This window comes from Rana temporaria, chromosome 2 (genome assembly GCF_905171775.1).
Source record: "Rana temporaria chromosome 2, aRanTem1.1, whole genome shotgun sequence".
NCBI classification, from domain to species: Eukaryota; Metazoa; Chordata; class Amphibia; order Anura; family Ranidae; genus Rana; species Rana temporaria.
In genome coordinates, this window is record NC_053490.1 from 283493132 (window position 1) to 283513235 (window position 20104).

At 40.7% G+C, this 20104-nt stretch overlaps 1 protein-coding gene across 1 annotated transcript in view; it reads right to left on the bottom strand.

Annotated features, from left to right (window-relative positions):
- MAN1C1 (mannosidase alpha class 1C member 1) overlaps nucleotides 1–20104 on the bottom strand; it is a 139096-nt gene that overhangs the window by 98472 nt on the left and 20520 nt on the right. The window contains exon 2 of the mRNA XM_040337130.1: nucleotides 1670–2361. Within this exon, the coding sequence (XP_040193064.1) occupies nucleotides 1670–2236 (567 nt within the window). The 5' untranslated portion in view covers nucleotides 2237–2361. The remainder of the gene's footprint in view (nucleotides 1–1669; nucleotides 2362–20104) is intronic.

Sequence of the window (20104 nt, forward strand, 5' to 3'; positions counted from 1 at the left end):
ATATATTTTTGGGGGATATTTATTATAGCAAAAAGTTAAAAATATTGAACTTTTTTCAAAATTGTCGCTCTATTTTTGTTTATAGCGCAAAAAATAAAAACCGCAGTGGTGATTTGTGGGGAAAAAAATGATGACAATTTTGCTTGGGAGCCACGTCGCACGACCGCGCAATTGTCAGTTAAAGAAACGCAGTGCCGAATCGCAAAAAGGGGCCTGGTCCTTTACCTGCATTTTGGTCCGGGTCTTAAGTGGTTAAAAGCCTTTTTGATTTCAGTAAATCAACCCCCATTATGGAACAGGATTTGTGTACAGGAGGCACAATAATACAGTAATAAAAATGTCCCAAAACTTTGGCCATAATTATCTATAATGTATTTTTATGTTGCTGCATTGAAAGTTCCCTCCACTAGAAACACCCAAATCAATCAGTTGGAGTATTATAAATATACTTTTACCAATATAGTCCACCGCTGGCAACAAAATTTCAGCATGCCACAAAATTGTTAATGAAATAAAAATTTTTCACCCAAAATCTCAGTTCCTTCCCAGCTGCTAGAACCACTATGATAGGATCTAAGGGCCAAATCCACAAAGCAGATGCGCCGACTTAACTCGAGATTTCTAATTTTACACCGCGCGTATCTTTGCGCCCGATCCTCAAAATGAAAATTCCGGTTTTTCCGTCCTACCTAAAATAATTACACCGGCGCATCCTCTGACGCAAATTACGCTAGTCATGCCGCTTTTTTTGATAGGCAAAGATGCAAATGAGGGAGATAGGGCGATCCACAAAATTAAGTGTGTGCACCGTAGATTACGCCCTGTGCGCTGTAGATTACGCCCTGTGCGCACCTGTTAGTTTCCTGGAGCAAAATTAGACTTTATAAAAGCAGCCCTAATTTTACACCCCCCGTGAAGATCCTCCAGTTGTCCGTGCCCATGCCCGTGGGCAGCCCAGACGGAGCACTCGCCGCCGGAATTAAATTGTAGGGGTACTTTTGATTTTTTTTTTATGATTTTGTTTATTATACTGTACTTATGATTTGGTTTATGTGTGTGAATGTGGGGGGGTGGCATTCCTGATAAAATAACGGTGTCACCCTCAGTTTTGGTGGAGAAGGGATCCCCAGGACCAGGGAGAAGTGATCCCAGGTTCCTGAATGGTGTATGAATGCACAGTGACATAATTGGAGCCGTGGCGTGGTGTTACTGCTCCCAAGTACCACGCCCACTTCCTTCCCACTTGCCATAACCCCGCCTTACGCCTCTGAATTTAGGTTACGGCTGGCGCAATTTTGTGCGCAAATGCGCTGTGGATACGGCACTTACGACACCAACTTAGGGCGCCGTAACTTAAATGACATAAGTTTTCAGAAACGTAATTTGCGCCGCTGGCTGTGGATTTGGCCCTAAAGCTCTACCCCTTTGAAACAGAAAGTTTGACACTGAGCAAGGATTTGTTTTTACTGATGGATACCCTTGTAAAATTAGGATTGTTATAGTGTGATTCAGCCAATCAGCATGAACCATAAACTATAAAAGAACAGACCCTATCACACAGTTACAAATGATAGTAGAAACCTTGGCATACAGCAAAAATAAATACAATGATGGACCAGCAAGTTCTCTGATTCAGAATCATATACAATGACAACGTAGAAAAAGTTACCTCTTTTATTTTATTTCTTCTTTCCCGTGTTTCTGGGTCTTTCTGTTTGTGATGATTTCCGAGTGGCGGATATTTAAGAGATTTTTTGAAAGAGTTGTAATCAAATATAAACTCAGCTTGCTTCCTTTGAGCTGGAGATATTTCATTGTCTTTATTTTTGGCTTTGGCAGCTACGATCTGCTCTCTGTTCAGTGAATTGTCTTCTTTGAGTGTTTCGTAGTTGTGAGCTAGAAATCCCAATGGTTTCACGTTCACATCAAACTCATCTTTGGATCTCCACTTTTCCTGATTTGTATTCCGAATCAGAGACTTTTGATCGTCTATAGTTTTTTTGTTCATTTTCTTATTAGCATAGCTGTGTATTCGTTCACCACCCTGGCCCTGGGTACCTGATAAAAATATCCTTTTAAACTTTGATGTGTCTGGTAAGAGGAACAATGTCCCGAAACAAAGTGTAATAAATCCTGATAAAAATAATAAGAATACAAATTTCTGAGAAAGACGAAGTCCAAATCCAGCTGGAAATATCCCAGAAATCTTTCTTAAGAACATGGTTTTAATTTGCATCTCATTAATTGTACTTCGGTGACAAATGTTCGTTTTGTAATTGCATAGACATCTTATTTTGTCTTTTAAATCTCGATTAAATGGTTTAGTAGTGTTGAGTCATGAAGCAGCTAGCAAATTCCCACCTGTTTAAATAAAATAAATCTGGTGTTTGTTAGAATGAAAGGCCATTTCAGATACTCGTTTTAACACACAACAAAATATAAATGCAACTATAAAATGAGGCAAATTAAAGTCTGTTTTGTGGCCTATACTCCTAAAACAACAGATGGATTGTAATCAATATTTGGCCTTTGTTTCTTTATAGCTTATTCATATCTATGTTATGTATCACTCCAAACCCAGTAGTTCCATGGAAGAGGAGCATGGAATGGGCCCACTTTATTCCCATCAGCACATATACTATTATGAAATATCCGATAAACACTCATATAACACTTATATAAAAACCATAGGCAGACTGCAAAACTCTTTCACGATTTCTGTGTCTGCTGACAATATGGAGTTTAGTAATAGTCTTCAAATTATGTCATATCTTTAGCTATGGTAGAAAAATGAAGTTGTGGAAAGCTGAATCACTTAGTTCAAGTGGGAATCATGATTGGGTGTGTTGTCTGGTGTAAAGATATTAACTAGGAAGCTCTTCAAAAGACGGGGGCCATAAACAAGGCTCTTGTCTCAAAGGCGTTGAAGATATCAGGAGGAAAGCAACAGGCTGATTATGTCCAGAAAAAAAATCTTTATTAAATTTAAGAACAACCTTTATTAAATTGAAGTAACAGCCAACATGTTGTAAGAGTTCCAAAGGGCCCTTTTGAAATGATGGATGATTTTGGACAGTGCAGGTATAGTAGTGCTGTATAGTGCTTTTACAGCATCCACGGACTTAAGTTGCATTACGTTATCTACTCCAGGAATATAACGATACTGCCCATAATATAAACCTTCAAGCATTTTATAAACCCTGATAAAGGGGTCCCTTGGAACCACCAAGACACATTGGCAGTTTCCTAAATACATCTTTTTTTCTAGGCACAAACAATCAGTCTAGTACAGTGGTTCTCAACCTTCTAGTGCTGTGACCCCTTGATAAAATTTCCCAAGTTGTGGGGATCCCTAACAGTAAAATAATTTTCATAGCGTGGGTTGTCGGCACCCAAGGCAAGACAAGTATTTTGCGCCCCTAACCCACAGACATTTAGTGCTACCCGAGTCCTTTTAATGGCAACTATAATCACAGGTAATGTAACTCACTGTGTCTCCGACTTTGTGGTGTCTTGTAGCAGTGACACCTATGCCAAAATCAGGGCATAGGGTCTCCTCCAGCACCTCCCACTTCACATTTCTTACCAGTCAGCTGACCTCTAGTCTCTGCCCCCCAGCCATGCCGTTATCTGAATCGGCGCCTGTGAAGAGGCTGAGTGGACGGATGCGGGCTCCAGGAACAGCCCAGCTGGCCGTCCACAGGCTCCAGGGATAGCCCTGCTGGGTGGCCGCAAAAAGCCTGGGAGAGCAATGTGAGCTTCAGGAACAGCCCAGGATTCGGGGACCCCTGGCAAATCATCATTCGACCCCCGAGGGGGTCCCGACCCCCAGGTTGAGAACCACTGGTCTAGTACTTTTTCCAAATAAAATAGCAATTACTTTGTAGTGACAAGACCTAGTAGTATTTTGGATTTGGGCAGATAACAATGGGTTAAATGTTCTACTGGCTGCTAAATGTTAACATTATCTAAATGAGAATTAGATGCATCAATACTGCAAGAGGGTGTAAAAAAATGATGATAAAGGAACCACAAGAGAAAGCCAAGAAGTCAAAGCTAATTGTGTGACATCCAAATAAACATTCATCGTAGATGTAATTGCTGAATTTTTAATTGCTCCCTACCACAGAGAATAATATTCATTCAATTAAAGGTATGGGCAGAACTATGTTTGAGTGATTAAATCCTAGTGAAATACATAGTATGTTAGGATCAGCAAAAACACATTCCTAGAATTTTTTGTACTAAAAAAGAAGCAGGGAGTGTCAGTTACAGTTTGCCAAAGAGTTTGCTAAAGAGGAAACGGCTAGAAAAAACAACATTTTGAAAGAATCCTTTACTGATAGAAATATGTAGTCTGGGAGTGCTAATCACCTTCTGAAAATGCTAGTTGCCTGCATGTAAGGCTGATCAAATATCTTCAATATATTTAGGCCTTCACATAAGTGTGGATTCGTTCCTCGTGATTGGCTGAAATTTTACGGGCTCTCCTGCTTTCTTAATGGGGACTTACCGTACTTACCGTACCCTTGTGGCCCTTTAAGAACATACTTCTACTAACAGCAAAGTTGAAAGTGTATCAATAATTCATTAGCAACCTCCAAATAATATATTGACCCTTTGATCTTATACAGCAGCACAGTCACAAGTACCTTGAATAGCTGAGCAATGGAAATCCTCATGCAATGTCCTTTGTCAGCAGCTTCTCTCAAGCTCTTCAAGACACCAGGAAGTTAGAGGACAGAAATGCTAATATGCATTCTTGTTCCAGATCAGTATTGCCTGTAGTTTCATATGGGATTGCCAAAGGTGCAAGATATATACATCATGCCACCCTAGGCCAACTGTCTTGTGCCGAAATTCCACCTACCACACTCAGTACTAACCTTAGTAGCTATTCAAGGCCAACTGAAGTTGGGGGCAGAGAGCTGAAAGACAGGTTATTAATACACCTGAAATAGCGCCGATCTAGTACCTTTTATTTGCATGGGATTATGTTAATGTCTACATAATGTTTAGGATGCGGTCTTCAGCTCCCTGGCAGTGCTGCCTACTTGGGCCAAAGCCTTTGTTAGCCATGTTATAGGAAAGATGCTACCCTGGCATGGCCTGGTGGCCACAACACATCACCTGCATTGCCACTATTTTTTATACGGAAATTCTGCAAATGTTATAAAAATTTATAAATTCAAATAATGTCCAGAATTTGGCAACTTTACCAGTGGTTTAACGGAATGGTTAGTTGTCCAAATGATCAGACAGAGAGTAAAGCCCTGTACACACGATCGGATATGTGATGGAATCTAATCCGATGGATTTTTTCGTCAGATATCAGATGAAGCCGACTTTTATCAGTCTTGCCTACACACCATCAGTCAAAATTCCGATCGTGCCAAAATGCTGTGACGTACAACACTACGGACGAGCCGAGAAAAATTAAGTTCAATGCTTCCGAGCATGCGTCGACTTGATTCTGAGCATTCGTGGATTTTTGTCCTATGGAGTTCCACACAGACGATCGGATTTTTCTATCGTTTTTTTATCCATAGGAAAAATGTAAAACATGTTCTATTTTTTTTCACCGATGGGAAAAAAAACAATGGGGCCCACACACGATCGGTTTGTCCGATGAAAACAGTCCATCGGTCTGTTTTCATCGGACAAACCGATCGTGTCTACACGGTTTTACAGTAACTTGCACTTTACTAAACAGGTGCAGAGTTAGAAGCAAGAATGAAAAATGGCTTTCATATGGCAAAAACATGCATACATTGAAGAATAATGAAAGCTGCACAAACATGGACTCTTCACAGCAATAACTGTGACTCAATCAGGGCTACATTTAGCTGCATAGCAAAGGCTCTATAGAACTATATAGCAACAGTCAGTCAAGCTCACAATTACTAATCCAGTAAAATAATACTCATAGACAATGTGCTTCACAGTGATATCTAGGACAGGTCTGGTAACACAAGTAGGCATTTGAACGGATCCAAGGATGAAGGACAAACACTGCCTCACTGAAACTGGAGTATTCTGATAGCAATTGGGATGCCCCCCTCTCCCGCAGTAGCTGGGTCTTTTTGGAAAAGCTACCTGCTGTTAGGCTCTGGCCTGGCAGCCTGCACACCGGCACTGACAGTGGAGGATCTCTCACCTGGCTGCAGATCACTTGCCCAGCTACCTCTGTCCATTCAGGTGTGGCATTGAGCATACTCTTCCTATAGCTTGTGGAAAGCTTGGTGCTAAGGTTCATGTTTTATGACTAATTGCACTAGGCACAACTTGAAAACATTTAACAAGAAAAGGATAATTACTACACTGGGACCTATTAAGGCAAAGCAAGTTGCAATGACAATGTGCAAAATGGCGTAACCCCAAGCAACCGATCGCTGCTCAGTGTATTGGAGTTATATAGATAAATAAAGGATGCCTTCAGATTATTTGCCATTGGCTACTTTATTTTGCACATTGCCATTGTTCGTCATACCACTTTAAGGCTGCTTTCACACTGAAAGCGCCCTTTTTTTAGTGGTGCTTTACCGTCGTTTTTTGCAGCGCTTTTCGGACACTAGCGGGCACTTTTAACCCCCTGCTAGTGACCGAAAAGGGTGAAAAGCACCTTGCGAAGCGCCACTACAGCAGCGGTTCGGTGGAGCTGCCCATTGATTTCAATGGGCAGGGCTGCTTTAGGAGCTGAGCTCACTGCTTTTAATGCACTGCAAAGAAGCTGCTGGCAGGACTTTTTCTGATGCCCTGCCAGCGCACCTGGCTTTCCCACTGGAGTGAATGGAGACGCTCTTTCAGGGCACTTTGCAGGCGCTATTATTAGCGCTATAGCTCCTACAAAGCACCTCAGTGTGAAAGGGGTCTAATGCAGAAGTCTGAGATCTCAACAATTTTATTTCTCTATTGTGAGAACACAATGCATTTAATTAATATTTCAAAGTGATCACAAAGTCTATGTTACCATATGGATCTGCATTTGCTCTGTTTTGTCTTCTGTAGGCTTACAGCGCCAATACAGTTTAAAGAGGCCCTCTATCGCAACAAATTACTTAAACTGATTGCGGACCACATCCCTGATACATAGAGTCAGAACATGAATTCCTCAGATTGGGACTTTAAACCGGGCCACAAACAGTTTCATAGTAAAAAATGATTCAAAATGTATTGCGCTTTGATAATATATAACAACATGAACATGGGAATATACACAACAAACACAAATATTGGGAACAGAAATGGAAACCAGCTGCAAGGAAAAGCCCAGAGCTTTGTCAGACAGAACCCCAACGCGTTTCGAAAAACAAAATGCAGATCTTCTTCAGGGACAGAGGGCTTGCGGGTTCCAGATTTGTGGCTTATATCCCAAATGTTGATGCTCCACCCATAAAGACAAAAAAGAACATAACTCAAAAATAAAATAGCTTTCTTGAATGAGCTGCCCATTGTGCGTTTGTCACAGCAAAGAAGCTCATGGACCAAATTTTTGCCCTGAGCAAGGCTCATTTTTGCACATGCGTTTTGCAGCGATTCTCATGCTTTCCTTGCATGACAATCGCAGCAAAATCACACTGCATTTGGAGTGCCATTGAGGATGAATGGCACCCAAATGTGCATCTATTGTTTTGCTATGATTTGGTATCCTAATCTTCCAAGTGTGAATGCGACCTCAGATAGAGCCTGCTCATTTCCTGGCTGGAGAACATCCAGCAACATCTAGGCTTTTCCTTCCCAGCCTTACTATCCCTGGCACACCTAATTCATTCATTGGGTTTCATTTTTCTTTAATCGTGGAGGCTTAGCATGACATGTGGGCATTACCTAGGGTAATCTACATGCAAATGCATCTGTCTGGCAAAATCCACTACTCCAAACTGACATCCACATATTAAAAAGACATTTTGATATTTGCATAACTACTCCCAGGAGCCTGCCCACTGTTTGCATCAAGGCTTTTATGAGGAGTACTAATGTTTTCAGAAAACTATGAACAGAATCCTGCTGAACCTTCCCACCAGCCATGATCTGCTTTATTGTAGAGATCCAGAAATGATGTCATTAGGTCAAAAATACGGTATATATTGATATCGGAAAGATTTTATTTAAAAATGTTATTAGCATGTTGATGAAGAGGAGAAGGAGTGACCAAGGAAGGCAAAAAGCAGAATAAACGAATTTAAATCGGACCTCCAGCCAAAAATAAAGCAATAGAATTTTTTTTTTTTTATGCCACTATATTTATTTTCTCTATGCCATTTCCCCCACATCACTTTTTCTCTGCCACTAGATGCAATCAGTAACATTTCCTGTGACCCGTCATATTTAAATACTAAAAGCCCAGATTCATTTTTAGAAAGAGCACGGAAGGGCAGAAACCTCTTTCAGTTTTTGCTGGAGTTAGGCTTTAATATAATTGTAAGCTAACTCTCATTTCAGGTGTCACAACCTTAGACTTTCTTAATGGGTACTGCTGTAAGAATAATTAGGATACTAATACTGTGTACATACGATCAGGATTTTGCCCGGCCAAATCTAATCGGAATTCCATTGGAGAAAAATAGAACATGTTCTATACCTAAACTCCGATGGTATTCATCGGCATTTCCGATGAAAAAACTCTGATGGAGCTACACACGATCGGAATATCCGATGGAAAAAGTCAGACTTTTTCCATCGGAAATTCCAATCGTGTGTACAAGGCATAACAGTAGACCCTTTTTCACAAGACATTTCTCCAACAATATTCTGACTGGTGCTCAAACAAACTGAAAAATTCTGGAAAAAAAACATCAATTGCAGCCTCACTGTGCCCATCAAACGCAGTCACTGTGCCATGAAACTGAGCCACTGTGCCATCCAACGCAACCACTGTGCCCGTCAAACGATGCCACTGTGCCCCATCAAACGCTGCCACTGTGCCCCAAACACTGGTAGCGGCTATGGATAAATTTATGCATGCATGAATCTATCCATTATACACAGAGGGGGTGGCTGGAGAGATTGAGCGACGCCTGTGCGCCCTTAATGGAAGCACCACCACTGGATCTAACACAACCTCTCTATATCCAAAATAAATAGAAATAGTCATAGTTAATGGATAGTTAAAGCACGACTGCACTTAAAAAAAAATGATTCATGCAATAAACCTTGAACACTTATTAAATCAGCCATAAAAATGCTTTTTTTCTCAGGGACATTCAATGCTGGGACTTGTAGTGTACATGATAATACTTCCTGTGTACTTGTTTCTCCACAGGAGCCTGGATAGTCCGTTAGTGATGATGTCATTGGCCAACATTTTGGTTGATTTTAGCAAGAAAGTTAGGTCACAGACCATGGCACAATCTTTGTTTATGTTTACAAGAAAGGTAAGGTATTACTAATTTAAAATGGTATCATTCCAAAAACCAAAAATGTAATATATTGCAGCTTACTAATTAAATGTGGTGGCTGCATTCATTTTTTTTTTTTTTTTGAGTTTCTTCCCTTTCTTTCCACCTGGTGATCTAATAATAGTAAAGTAATATTGCGCAAACCACTAGGTGTCGTGAGTCAGGCTGCCAACATACCAAAGTGGATACTAGGTGAAAATGTTGTGAGAAAAATGTAGCGCCCAAAATGAAAAAATACCTTAAAAGGATATAAATAGAGTAAACCTGACAGTCAGATGATCTGCATCACCGACTGCTCTAGGATCAAAAATTGTAAACCTGTGAGGTGAAAACAATAGACCAAAATACTTCAGATATAGGCCTATATAATGGTGCCAAAAATTGGTGCCAAAAAGTATATAATGATGCAATAAATTATACGTGGAGATGATGTCTGTATGAGATCAGAACACCTGGTCTCTCCCAGACAATCACTGTAGAGAGGTGAATGGTGAACAAGAATAACGTTCAATTGATTTGAAAATTCTTACTGAGTATATAAACCATACGTGATAATATATTACAAATAAAGTGTAAATACACCTTTAAATAAATAAAGGACTGAATATGTCAGTGAGCGTGACACCATAACAGTGTATAGAAAAAAGTCCTTGAAAGCACACATATGTTCTTCAAATGTTGGAGTGGAGCCAAAATCTTCAAAACACATAACACTCTTCACACATCGGCATCAATTAAAGGGTGGGTACTCTTACCAGAAAAGGTGGACCCTCAACCTCACCGTACGGTGGGAGGGTCGTGAAAGCTTGTACAGACTGACGTCTGGATCTGGGAGTCTCCCCTTAAGATGGTCAGAACCAAAGATAGCCTCAGGTGATCTTGATTGTCCAGGATAGAGTGTTGTGGTAGGAATCAGCCCGTCAGAAGTGCTCCAAACATCCCAATTGGTATGCAAAGGAAAAAAATATAGAGGTGCTCCTCATAGTGTAAAAAAGTTTTTTATTTCTAAAAAATTGCAAATTGCACTCATGTGGCAAAACTCAAAGTAAAATAGTGAAAAGGCTTGCAAAGCCACACTGAAGGTAAAATCAAACAGCAAGCTAAAAAATCAAATATGAAAAAACCACAGCAACTGAAAAAATAGCAGCAAATACTCCCTCCTTGGATAGATATGGAAAAGTTTCCAATAAGTCAGCAGTGGAGTTATAATAGAACTATCACCCTACCGGTTTCGTCACCAGAACCCCAGTTGAAGTCCTATAGTGACGAAACCGGTAGGGTGATAGTTCTATTATAACTCCACTGCTGACTTATTGGAAACTCTCCCATATCTATCCAAGGAGGGAGTATTTGCTGCTATTTTTTCAGTTGCTGTGGTTTTTTCATATTTGATTTTTTAGCTTGCTGTTTGATTTTACCTTCAGTGTGGCTTTGCAAGCCTTTTCACTATTTTACTTTGAGTTTTGCCACATGAGTGCAATTTGCAATTTTTTAGAAATAAAAAACTTTTTTACACTATGAGGAGCACCTCTATATTTTTTTCCTTTGCATACCAATTGGGATGTTTGGAGCACTTCTGACGGGCTGATTCCTACCACAACACTCTATCCTGGACAATCAAGATCACCTGAGGCTATCTTTGGTTCTGACCATCTTAAGGGGAGACTCCCAGATCCAGACGTCAGTCTGTACAAGCTTTCACGACCCTCCCACCGTACGGTGAGGTTGAGGGTCCACCTTTTCTGGTAAGAGTACCCACCCTTTAATTGATGCCGATGTGTGAAGAGTGTTATGTGTTTTGAAGATTTTGGCTCCACTCCAACATTTGAAGAACATATGTGTGCTTTCAAGGACTTTTTTCTATACACTGTTATGGTGTCACGCTCACTGACATATTCAGTCCTTTATTTATTTAAAGGTGTATTTACACTTTATTTGTAATATATTATCACGTATGGTTTATATACTCAGTAAGAATTTTCAAATCAATTGAACGTTATTCTTGTTCACCATTCACCTCTCTACAGTGATTGTCTGGGAGAGACCAGGTGTTCTGATCTCATACAGACATCATCTCCACGTATAATTTATTGCATCATTATATACTTTTTGGCACCAATTTTTGGCACTATTATATAGGCCTATATCTGAAGTATTTTGGTCTATTGTTTTCACCTCACAGGTTTACAATTTTTGATCCTAGAGCAGTCGGTGATGCAGATCATCTGACTGTCAGGTTTACTCTATTTATATCCTTTTAAGGTATTTTTTCATTTTGGGCGCTACATTTTTCTCACACCTGGTGATCTGCCCAGTAACCTCCTGTATTAGCGTGCCTCCACTCTGGATGAATGAGCACAAGGGCACAACAGACAGCAGCATTGTTAATCTGGCAGGAAGGGAGTGTTAGATTTAAATACACTAACAAACTAACAGTTTATAAGAAGTTATAGTGATGGATTTGTGATAAAAGTATATTCTTTTATTTTCTATTCTATTCATTTCTATTCTATTCAAATTCAAATGTATTTAATTTAAAAAAATGGTTATATTCTTTTAATTTTTTTATTATATTCTCTTGAATTCTATTAAAATTCAAATGTATTCTATTGGTAATTTTAATTTCGGAAGATGGTTATATTCTACTCTACTTTTTATTCTATTCTATTTCTTTTTTATATTCTATTTTATTATTTTCTTTTATTTTCTATTCTATTTTTGTTCAGTTTTTTTTTTCTGTTCTATTATATTCTTTTATATTCTATTCTATTCCTTTCTATTCTATTTTATGCTCTTCGGCAATTCAAATTCTATTTGAAAACTATTTGAATTCCTTTCTAAAACGATTTGAATTCCATTTGAAAACTATTCGAATTTGATTTAAAAACTGTTCAAATTCGAATTTCGTCTGAAATTTTGATTTATTTCAAATTCATTTAAATTTGTTACTATTGTAATTCTTAAAAATGTCTCTGAATTTCAATTCGGAACAAACAGAACCGCACATGTCTAGAAAGAAAGCCTAAAAGAGAAAACCAATGCAGCTATCGCATTTCATGACTGGTAAGTTGTAGTATAATAAATATTTGCTTTTGGATTTAATACCGCTTTAAAAAGTGTGCTAGGCTCATTGAAATAGTGATTTCTGAAACAAAGGTGAAGCTATCCTTTAAAGTAATGTTCAACACAGTACAAATGGCATCTTTCTACTTGGAAAGACGTGCAAAAAATCATTTTCTCGTATGTAATTGTTTATAGGCACAGGTGGATATCCATCACAGTATTTATTGACACTGCCTTTTCTCTTGATCCAGGTTACCAGCAGCAAGCCTAGACAGACTTGTTTATTGTCTGCGGGAATGATTTGCTAATTAACAAAACTAGCATTCAGTCACCCAATCATCCTTAAGAGCGGGCTGAAATGTAACTGAACCTATTAAGAGCGTGCATCCAGCTGCCACCGCTCATCAAGTAAAATCGATGCAAGAAAACAGCAATTACAATCATTGATTGGCGCCAATAAATAGCACACACTTAAAGGACAGGAGGTCATTTTTTGCTTTATATTCTTTTTCTCATTACTTGAATTAGCTATTTATCAAAAACTATTACTGTCACAGCACCCTGGTTTCCCCTTTGTTCCCCACAAACCCCCCACTTCTCCACACCATATACATGCAGTGAGCCATGCTGTTAACACCTGGCCGCTTGTAAACAATTCCCGCCACTCTACACCACCTGTGTGGGAGACACCAGGTGGTCGGATTACCGGCCGTGTATTGATATCCTCACACCGGCTACAGCCTTCCTTCCCCCAGATACCAGGGTCTGGCGGGCACAAGCCTCTCTTCTTCTCGCGCTGTGCCTAACTGGAGTACAAAAAGCTTGCCCCTAGCTGCACACCTGATGCGGCTGCGTGTAGAGGGGGTGGAGCATGCTGCCTCTTCCACCTGATGCTAAACATCAGATTACCGGGATCACGCGATTGTGCTCTCAGCTCAGGAGAAATCCCCAGTTTGTTCTTTGTGACAGTCCGCTGGATGCTCCGTGTGCCTATAAGGATCCCAGACTGAGGTTGGGCCTCCAGTCGCTTTTTCTGCCTCCCATTGCCCAGGCCACCTCTCTGCTTGTGACTTCTGCTCTCCTCAGTTAAAGACTCATGACCAGGGTGCCCAGTACTTTGCTGTGCCATATTACCTTCTCGAGGATCAATCTCTCTTGCTGTGCCTACTTGTTGCCCTGTGGACTGTCTCCTTTGCTGTGCCATATTACCAGCCTGAGGAAGATTCTCCCTTGCTGTGCCTTCTTGTCGCCATGTGGCCTGTGTCTTCTTTGCTGTGCCATATTACCACCCTGGCCATATTGCCATTCCATGGACTGTAAAACATTGTTGCCCTGTGGTCTACTCTTCGAGGCTGTGTCCTATCGTCGCGCTTCCTGTACAACCAAGTTCTCCTATACCCACATGTCAGGTTCCGTGTGATTCACCTCGATGTGCTCTCTATCTATGCTACTAGACCATCACAGTTACATATTGTGCATCTTTCACTGGATGTCAATGTACATCATAATGCACCTCAAGATGTGTTGGCGAATGTCATTGTGCATTAGAACGTGTTGAAGAACATCTTGATGCTTACATTAGGATATGGTTCTATTGATTTCAATAGAAAATGCACTGGGAAAAAAATTCAATCCAGCCTATGAATGAGTCAACATAAGTCAACATTTTGTGCATTGTCAGGGCCCTACCCAGAATCTTATTTTTAAAAAAAAGTGCTTGGACATTGTAACGGTCAGGGATTAACGCCGTTTACGATATTCCATTCCACCAACCCACGACAGCTTATCGACACTCCACAATCCGGCAGACGAAAATGGCCCATACAGATTCCCCAGAAACGAGACACAGCTCTGTTCTCTGGTTCAACAGGAATAGACAGTTTAATGGTAAACTCAGGCTCTTATACAGTTAGCAACCAAATATGAACAATGACTCAACTCCACCCACAACATACAATGCTTCCTAACGAGCCTCCAATACACATCTTGGGTAGACTTTCTGACACATCAGACATCTGACCTTTTAGACTGTGCTAGCTCACAACACATTTATCATCAATAGAACTTCACACAATACAGTGTCAATTAGCATACACAATAAAACGTCTTAGAAGCCAGACTAAGGTTAATTTACATGACAGTAGCAGACTTAATTCCCACCTTAACAGTCTGTGTTCACACATGAATGAATCACTCTATTGACCGGTTGGGTTTAGAATCAACAACCTGTAATATTTCAAGATATCCTGCAATACATTGTGAATCATCATTACTGTCCCATCCCATGTAATCTGAGATATCATTTCTCAGTCATCCTATGCCCCTAGTGGACATAGGATGACCCTAGACACAAGAGTCATTGGTGAAGCTGAAACAGGAGTACCCCACACCCTTCAAGAGCCTCTGGGTCCTACGGGCCTCCTGTTACAGACATGAAGCAGTTTATTTAGATAATTGTCAGTGTCCAATTAAAGCGGGATTCCGGGCATATTTTTTTTTTTTTTGCAAGCTAAAATTAATCACATTAAATAGTCCCTAAAACATATTAACAGATCCCCAATCGTTCCAGAAATCATTGCAAACACTTGCCTTATATCCTCCAGCTTATGTTGTGACCGTATACATCATATGTGTTGGCCTGTGAAGCCCAGTTCCTTTTTCTTCCTGGTTTTCAGGGAGAGGTGCATGCTGGGCGATTTTTAGGCACAGTAATGCCCAGAGACTCCTGGGAAATGAGTGTCATCATTTCCGAGGAGGCAATGGGGTCTTAGGACAGGAAGTTGAATCACCTAGGACCAGGAAATAGGCAGATTACGAAATCTGCCTAGTAACAGCCAGATAGAAGTGAGTAAAAAAAATTTTTTTTATAATTTTTCTTTTACATTAAAGGCAAGCTGTTAATAGAAAGTTCATTTTTAGGGTGGAACTCCGCTTTAAGGCTGGGTTCACACCTATGCGAATTGGATGTGGTTTTCCCCGCATCCACTTCGCATAGCAGGAGAATGTGACTGGCTCTCTATGAAGGCTATAAACAAAGGAGAGAAGGATATGGGAATCCCACCTATTTATCAAATATGTAGTACTCACCGATATTTTCGGGGGGTGCAATCAAAAATATAATGTACCAAGAGAGAAAAAAAAACAAAAAAGAAAAATGACTGCTGCACACCCTTAAGAGTTATTACTACGTTTTATTAAATATCAGAAAATAGAGCATAAAAGGCATTAAAAACACACAGGTAACCAATAATGGTATAGTACCCTAGAAGTGACCTGAGAATACACTCACAAAAGCGAGACGGCAAAAATCAGTGACAAATTGAAAACTGGAGCTTGATCATCCAATAAGGAGATCTAAGTCCATAACTCACCCATTCACCCTCCACACAACACAAAGAGACCCCCCACCCCAAGCACATATAAAACCCCCACTGCTATCAATAATCCTAAAGATTTCCACACCATGCGGTGGTTCCCTGTAACTACAGGTGAAAGTACCACCGTCTAAGTGGGAAAAGTTGCAAAAAAGAAAAAGCTCAAAAATGGGGACATGAGAGGGATCCACTATATAGTGGTATAGTAATACTGCTCAATTGGAGATAAATGGCAAGTGATAAATCAGATGAGAGAGATATAGTCCCAGGGACCACAGACAATTCTACTAGGCTGGAGAAAAAAAGTGGTATATATATATATATATGTCTCTGCTCTTCAGATGGGTCGCCGCATCTGGCGTAAACAGTTATTCAATTTCCATCAGATAGTAACTGATAAGGAGGCATTCAACAAAAATATATATTTGAGACACTGTAGTAGTGATCATTAAGTATCAGAGTTCACCTATGCTGCACTTGAGAGGACTATGCAACAATGTAGCCACAATTGATTGACGGGTTCCCATTACTTATGGGTAGTGTCCATTCTAATATATCAAGTAGATATGTCCATCAGATATTGAAATCTTGTTGAACTGCTAGTGGCAATTAGGCTTACATGAATATTGGATGTGTTGATATATACACTGTTGGTGAGCAGATAATTGATCAGCATTCCACAGAAAATAAACGGTTGAAGTTGTACTCACTGTTGGGCTGTTATGTGTAGCTCAGAGTTGTAGCTACCACATCAAATCTGTACTCACGTGCTGCCAGAGAGATTTGCAGCCGAGCCATCCATCCATGTGTAGCACACAGAGCCTGAAGCACTCCTCATCAGTGCAGTAATGATAGGTGAATGATATAGTAATGTCCAGTATAAAACTGCAATTATACAGTGTCTTCAATGATGTTAGGCAAATACCAATATCCAAAGTTGAGAATAAAGAATGTATTAGGTCTCCATGGGGTCAGTCTCTCCAATTTGAGCGTGCAAGTAATGTTCAGATTGCACTGTTCATGTCTCCATGTGATACTTTTCCTTAAGCTGCTTAGTGGCTCAAGGTAACCATGTTACCGAGCTCAAAAAAAAAAAAAAAAAAAAGCACTGAGGTTCAAAATGTGCATCGGGGGGTCCCTGTACCCCAAGAGTTTACATGTTTCGTTCCTTTAGAACTAGGAACTTCGTCAGACAAAGTTCTGTCTGACGCAGCATAGGTGAACTCTGATACTTAATGATCACTACTACAGTGTCTCAAATATATATTTTTGTTGAATGCCTCCTTATCAGTTACTATCTGATGGAAATTGAATAACTGTTTACGCCAGATGCGGCGACCCATCTGAAGAGCAGAGACATATATATATATACCACTTTTTTTCTCCAGCCTAGTAGAATTGTCTGTGGTCCCTGGGACTATATCTCTCTCATCTGATTTATCACTTGCCATTTATCTCCAATTGAGCAGTATTACTATACCGCTATATAGTGGATCCCTCTCATGTCCCCATTTTTGAGCTTTTTCTTTTTTGCAACTTTTCCCACTTAGACGGTGGTACTTTCACCTGTAGTTACAGGGAACCACCGCATGGTGTGGAAATCTTTAGGATTATTGATAGCAGTGGGGGTTTTATATGTGCTTGGGGTGGGGGGTCTCTTTGTGTTGTGTGGAGGGTGAATGGGTGAGTTATGGACTTAGATCTTATTGGATGATCAAGCTCCAGTTTTCAATTTGTCACTGATTTTTGCCGTCTCGCTTTTGTGAGTGTATTCTCAGGTCACTTCTAGGGTACTATACCATTATTGGTTACCTGTGTGTTTTTAATGCCTTTTATGCTCTATTTTCTGATATTTAATAAAACGTAGTAATAACTCTTAAGGGTGTGCAGCAGTCATTTTTCTTTTTTCTTTTTTTTTCTCTCTTGGCTCTCTATGAAGGCGGTTCAGATATCTCCGGGGCGGCTGCAATGCACATCGTCTTTGGCTTAGTTTCAAGGCTGAATTCAGTCAAAGATTCACCACCGATTTGTCCCCGAAAAGGGGAACAGGGATGCACAGTGTTCCTGTGCGAGCCACGGCCAGATTGGGCGTGAACCAAGCCTTAGGGGTCATTCTCACCAGATGCATTAGAGCGTACAGACGATTGGACATTCTGACAACAAAACCGTGTATTTTTTTCCCGACGGATGTTGGCTCAAACTTGTCTTGCATACACAAAGTCACACAAATGTTGATGGAAATTCCGAACATCAAGAGCGTGGTGACGTATGACGAGCCAGGAAAAATTAAGTTCAATAGCCAGTGCGGCTATCCTGCTTGATTCTGAGCATGCACGGAATTTTGTGCGTCGGAAATGTGTACACACAATCGGAATTTCTGACAAGTTTTGTCGTCGTAAAATTTGAGAACCAACTATCAAATTTTTGTTGGAGGAAATTTCCCACAGCAAATGTTCCTGTCTATTGCCTATGCTCTCACATAGTGTGCTTGTTCGTCCCCTTGTGATAGCAATAAAGTTAAAGGGGTTGTAGACCCTGAAGGTTTTTCACCTTAATGCATAGAATGCATTAGGGGAATGAAAAACCTCCTGTGATACAGCTGCCCCCCCCCTTTTACTTACCTGAACCCGGTCTTTCCAGCAACAGGGATGAGCACACCAGCTCCAGCCGGTGTCTAGGCTCCTGATTGGATAGATTGATAGCAGCCCAGCTATTGGCTCCCACTACTGTCAATCAAATTCAATGATGCAGGCCCGAGTCCTGCTGTCTGTCTCAATAGATGCAGCAGCAGGACACGGGGAGCACACCCACATGAGTACATTGAGGGAGAGCGGCTCTCCACTGGGCACTCAAGAAGAAAAGGAGCCCGGAGCACCGCTGAGAGACCCCAGAAGAGGAGGAGATAATTTAAGGAGTTATCGTCATGGACATCTGAGTGAGAGCAATCATTTTATGGCCTTGGTTCATGGTTAACGCTAAACTGATGACCTGTAAAGGCTTTTAAAGCAATAGGAGAGGTAACTGTCAGCGCAGATACAAAGTACATGTATAGGTAGGGGTATGGTGATTAGTCCATTAGAAATAATAGTAACAGGCAGTTCCTTTCTCTACCCCGCTTTTAAAGCAATGCCTATGGAGAATGTTGGGTACCATCATTTTTTGCAATTTCATGGGTGTGTGCAATTTTAGGACTTGACATGTTTGGTATCCATTTACATCCTACCCAAAAATTAGGTATAATTTAGTGTTTGCGCTAAAATTGGTTCTAGTGTATTTTGTTCTGAAAATAGGCATTTGATAAATAACTGTGCAAAAATTAACACCATTTTATTTTTTAGGGACTCTTCGTTTAGAAATGATATACTTTTTGGGAGATTTACAGAAAATTCTACTGTTGCTCCCACCCACCTTCTAACACTTAGGCCTCGTACACACGACCGGACATGTCCGCTGAAACTGGTCCGCGAACCAGTGTCAGCGGACAGATCCGATCGTGTGTACAGGATAGCAGACAGATTTCCAGCGGACAAATGTTTCTTAGCATGCTAAGAAACATGTCCGCAGGAAAGCTGTCCAGCGGACAGATATCTCCCGCATGCGTCGAATGGATTCGACGCATGCGTGGAAGTATTTTACTATCTGGTTTGGTGACGTGGCGGCGTCAACGTCACCGCCACGTCACCGCGCTGTCTGTCCGCGCAGATTTCGGTTTGATGGTGTGTACAGCCATCAGACCGAAATGTCCGAGCGGACATGTCCGATGAAAACGGTCCGGCGGACCGTTTTCATCGGACTGTCCGCTCGTCTGTACGGGGCCTAATACCAACTACCTTGTAGAAGAAAGGTGCATAAAGGTACCTATTTTCAGGCTGCTCTGGACCACTCATATGATTGAGTACCATCTGTCAGCTAGCAGCAACTTCAGGGGAGAGGAGGGAATGCTGACACTAGATGGCTCATTGTAAGCCTATGGGTTATATCAACGCTTGGGTATTCCAGCCATTGTCGGAGCACTATCTGCTCTTCCTTGTAGCCAGCTCTGGCCGACACAGAGGAGATCTCGTAACCGGACCAGAGTGCCCAGAGTATAGGTAAGTATATGCATCTTTCTTCTACATGGTTTTAAAAAAAAATTATCCCAGAATCCACTTTAAGAAAGCGACTGACTTTCCAGAAATACTTTCTAATGGAAGCATCAACGTAAGTGTACCCTTGCTTCATGTGTGACAGATTAACTTTAAAGATAATTGCAAGAGAGAAAATATGCAA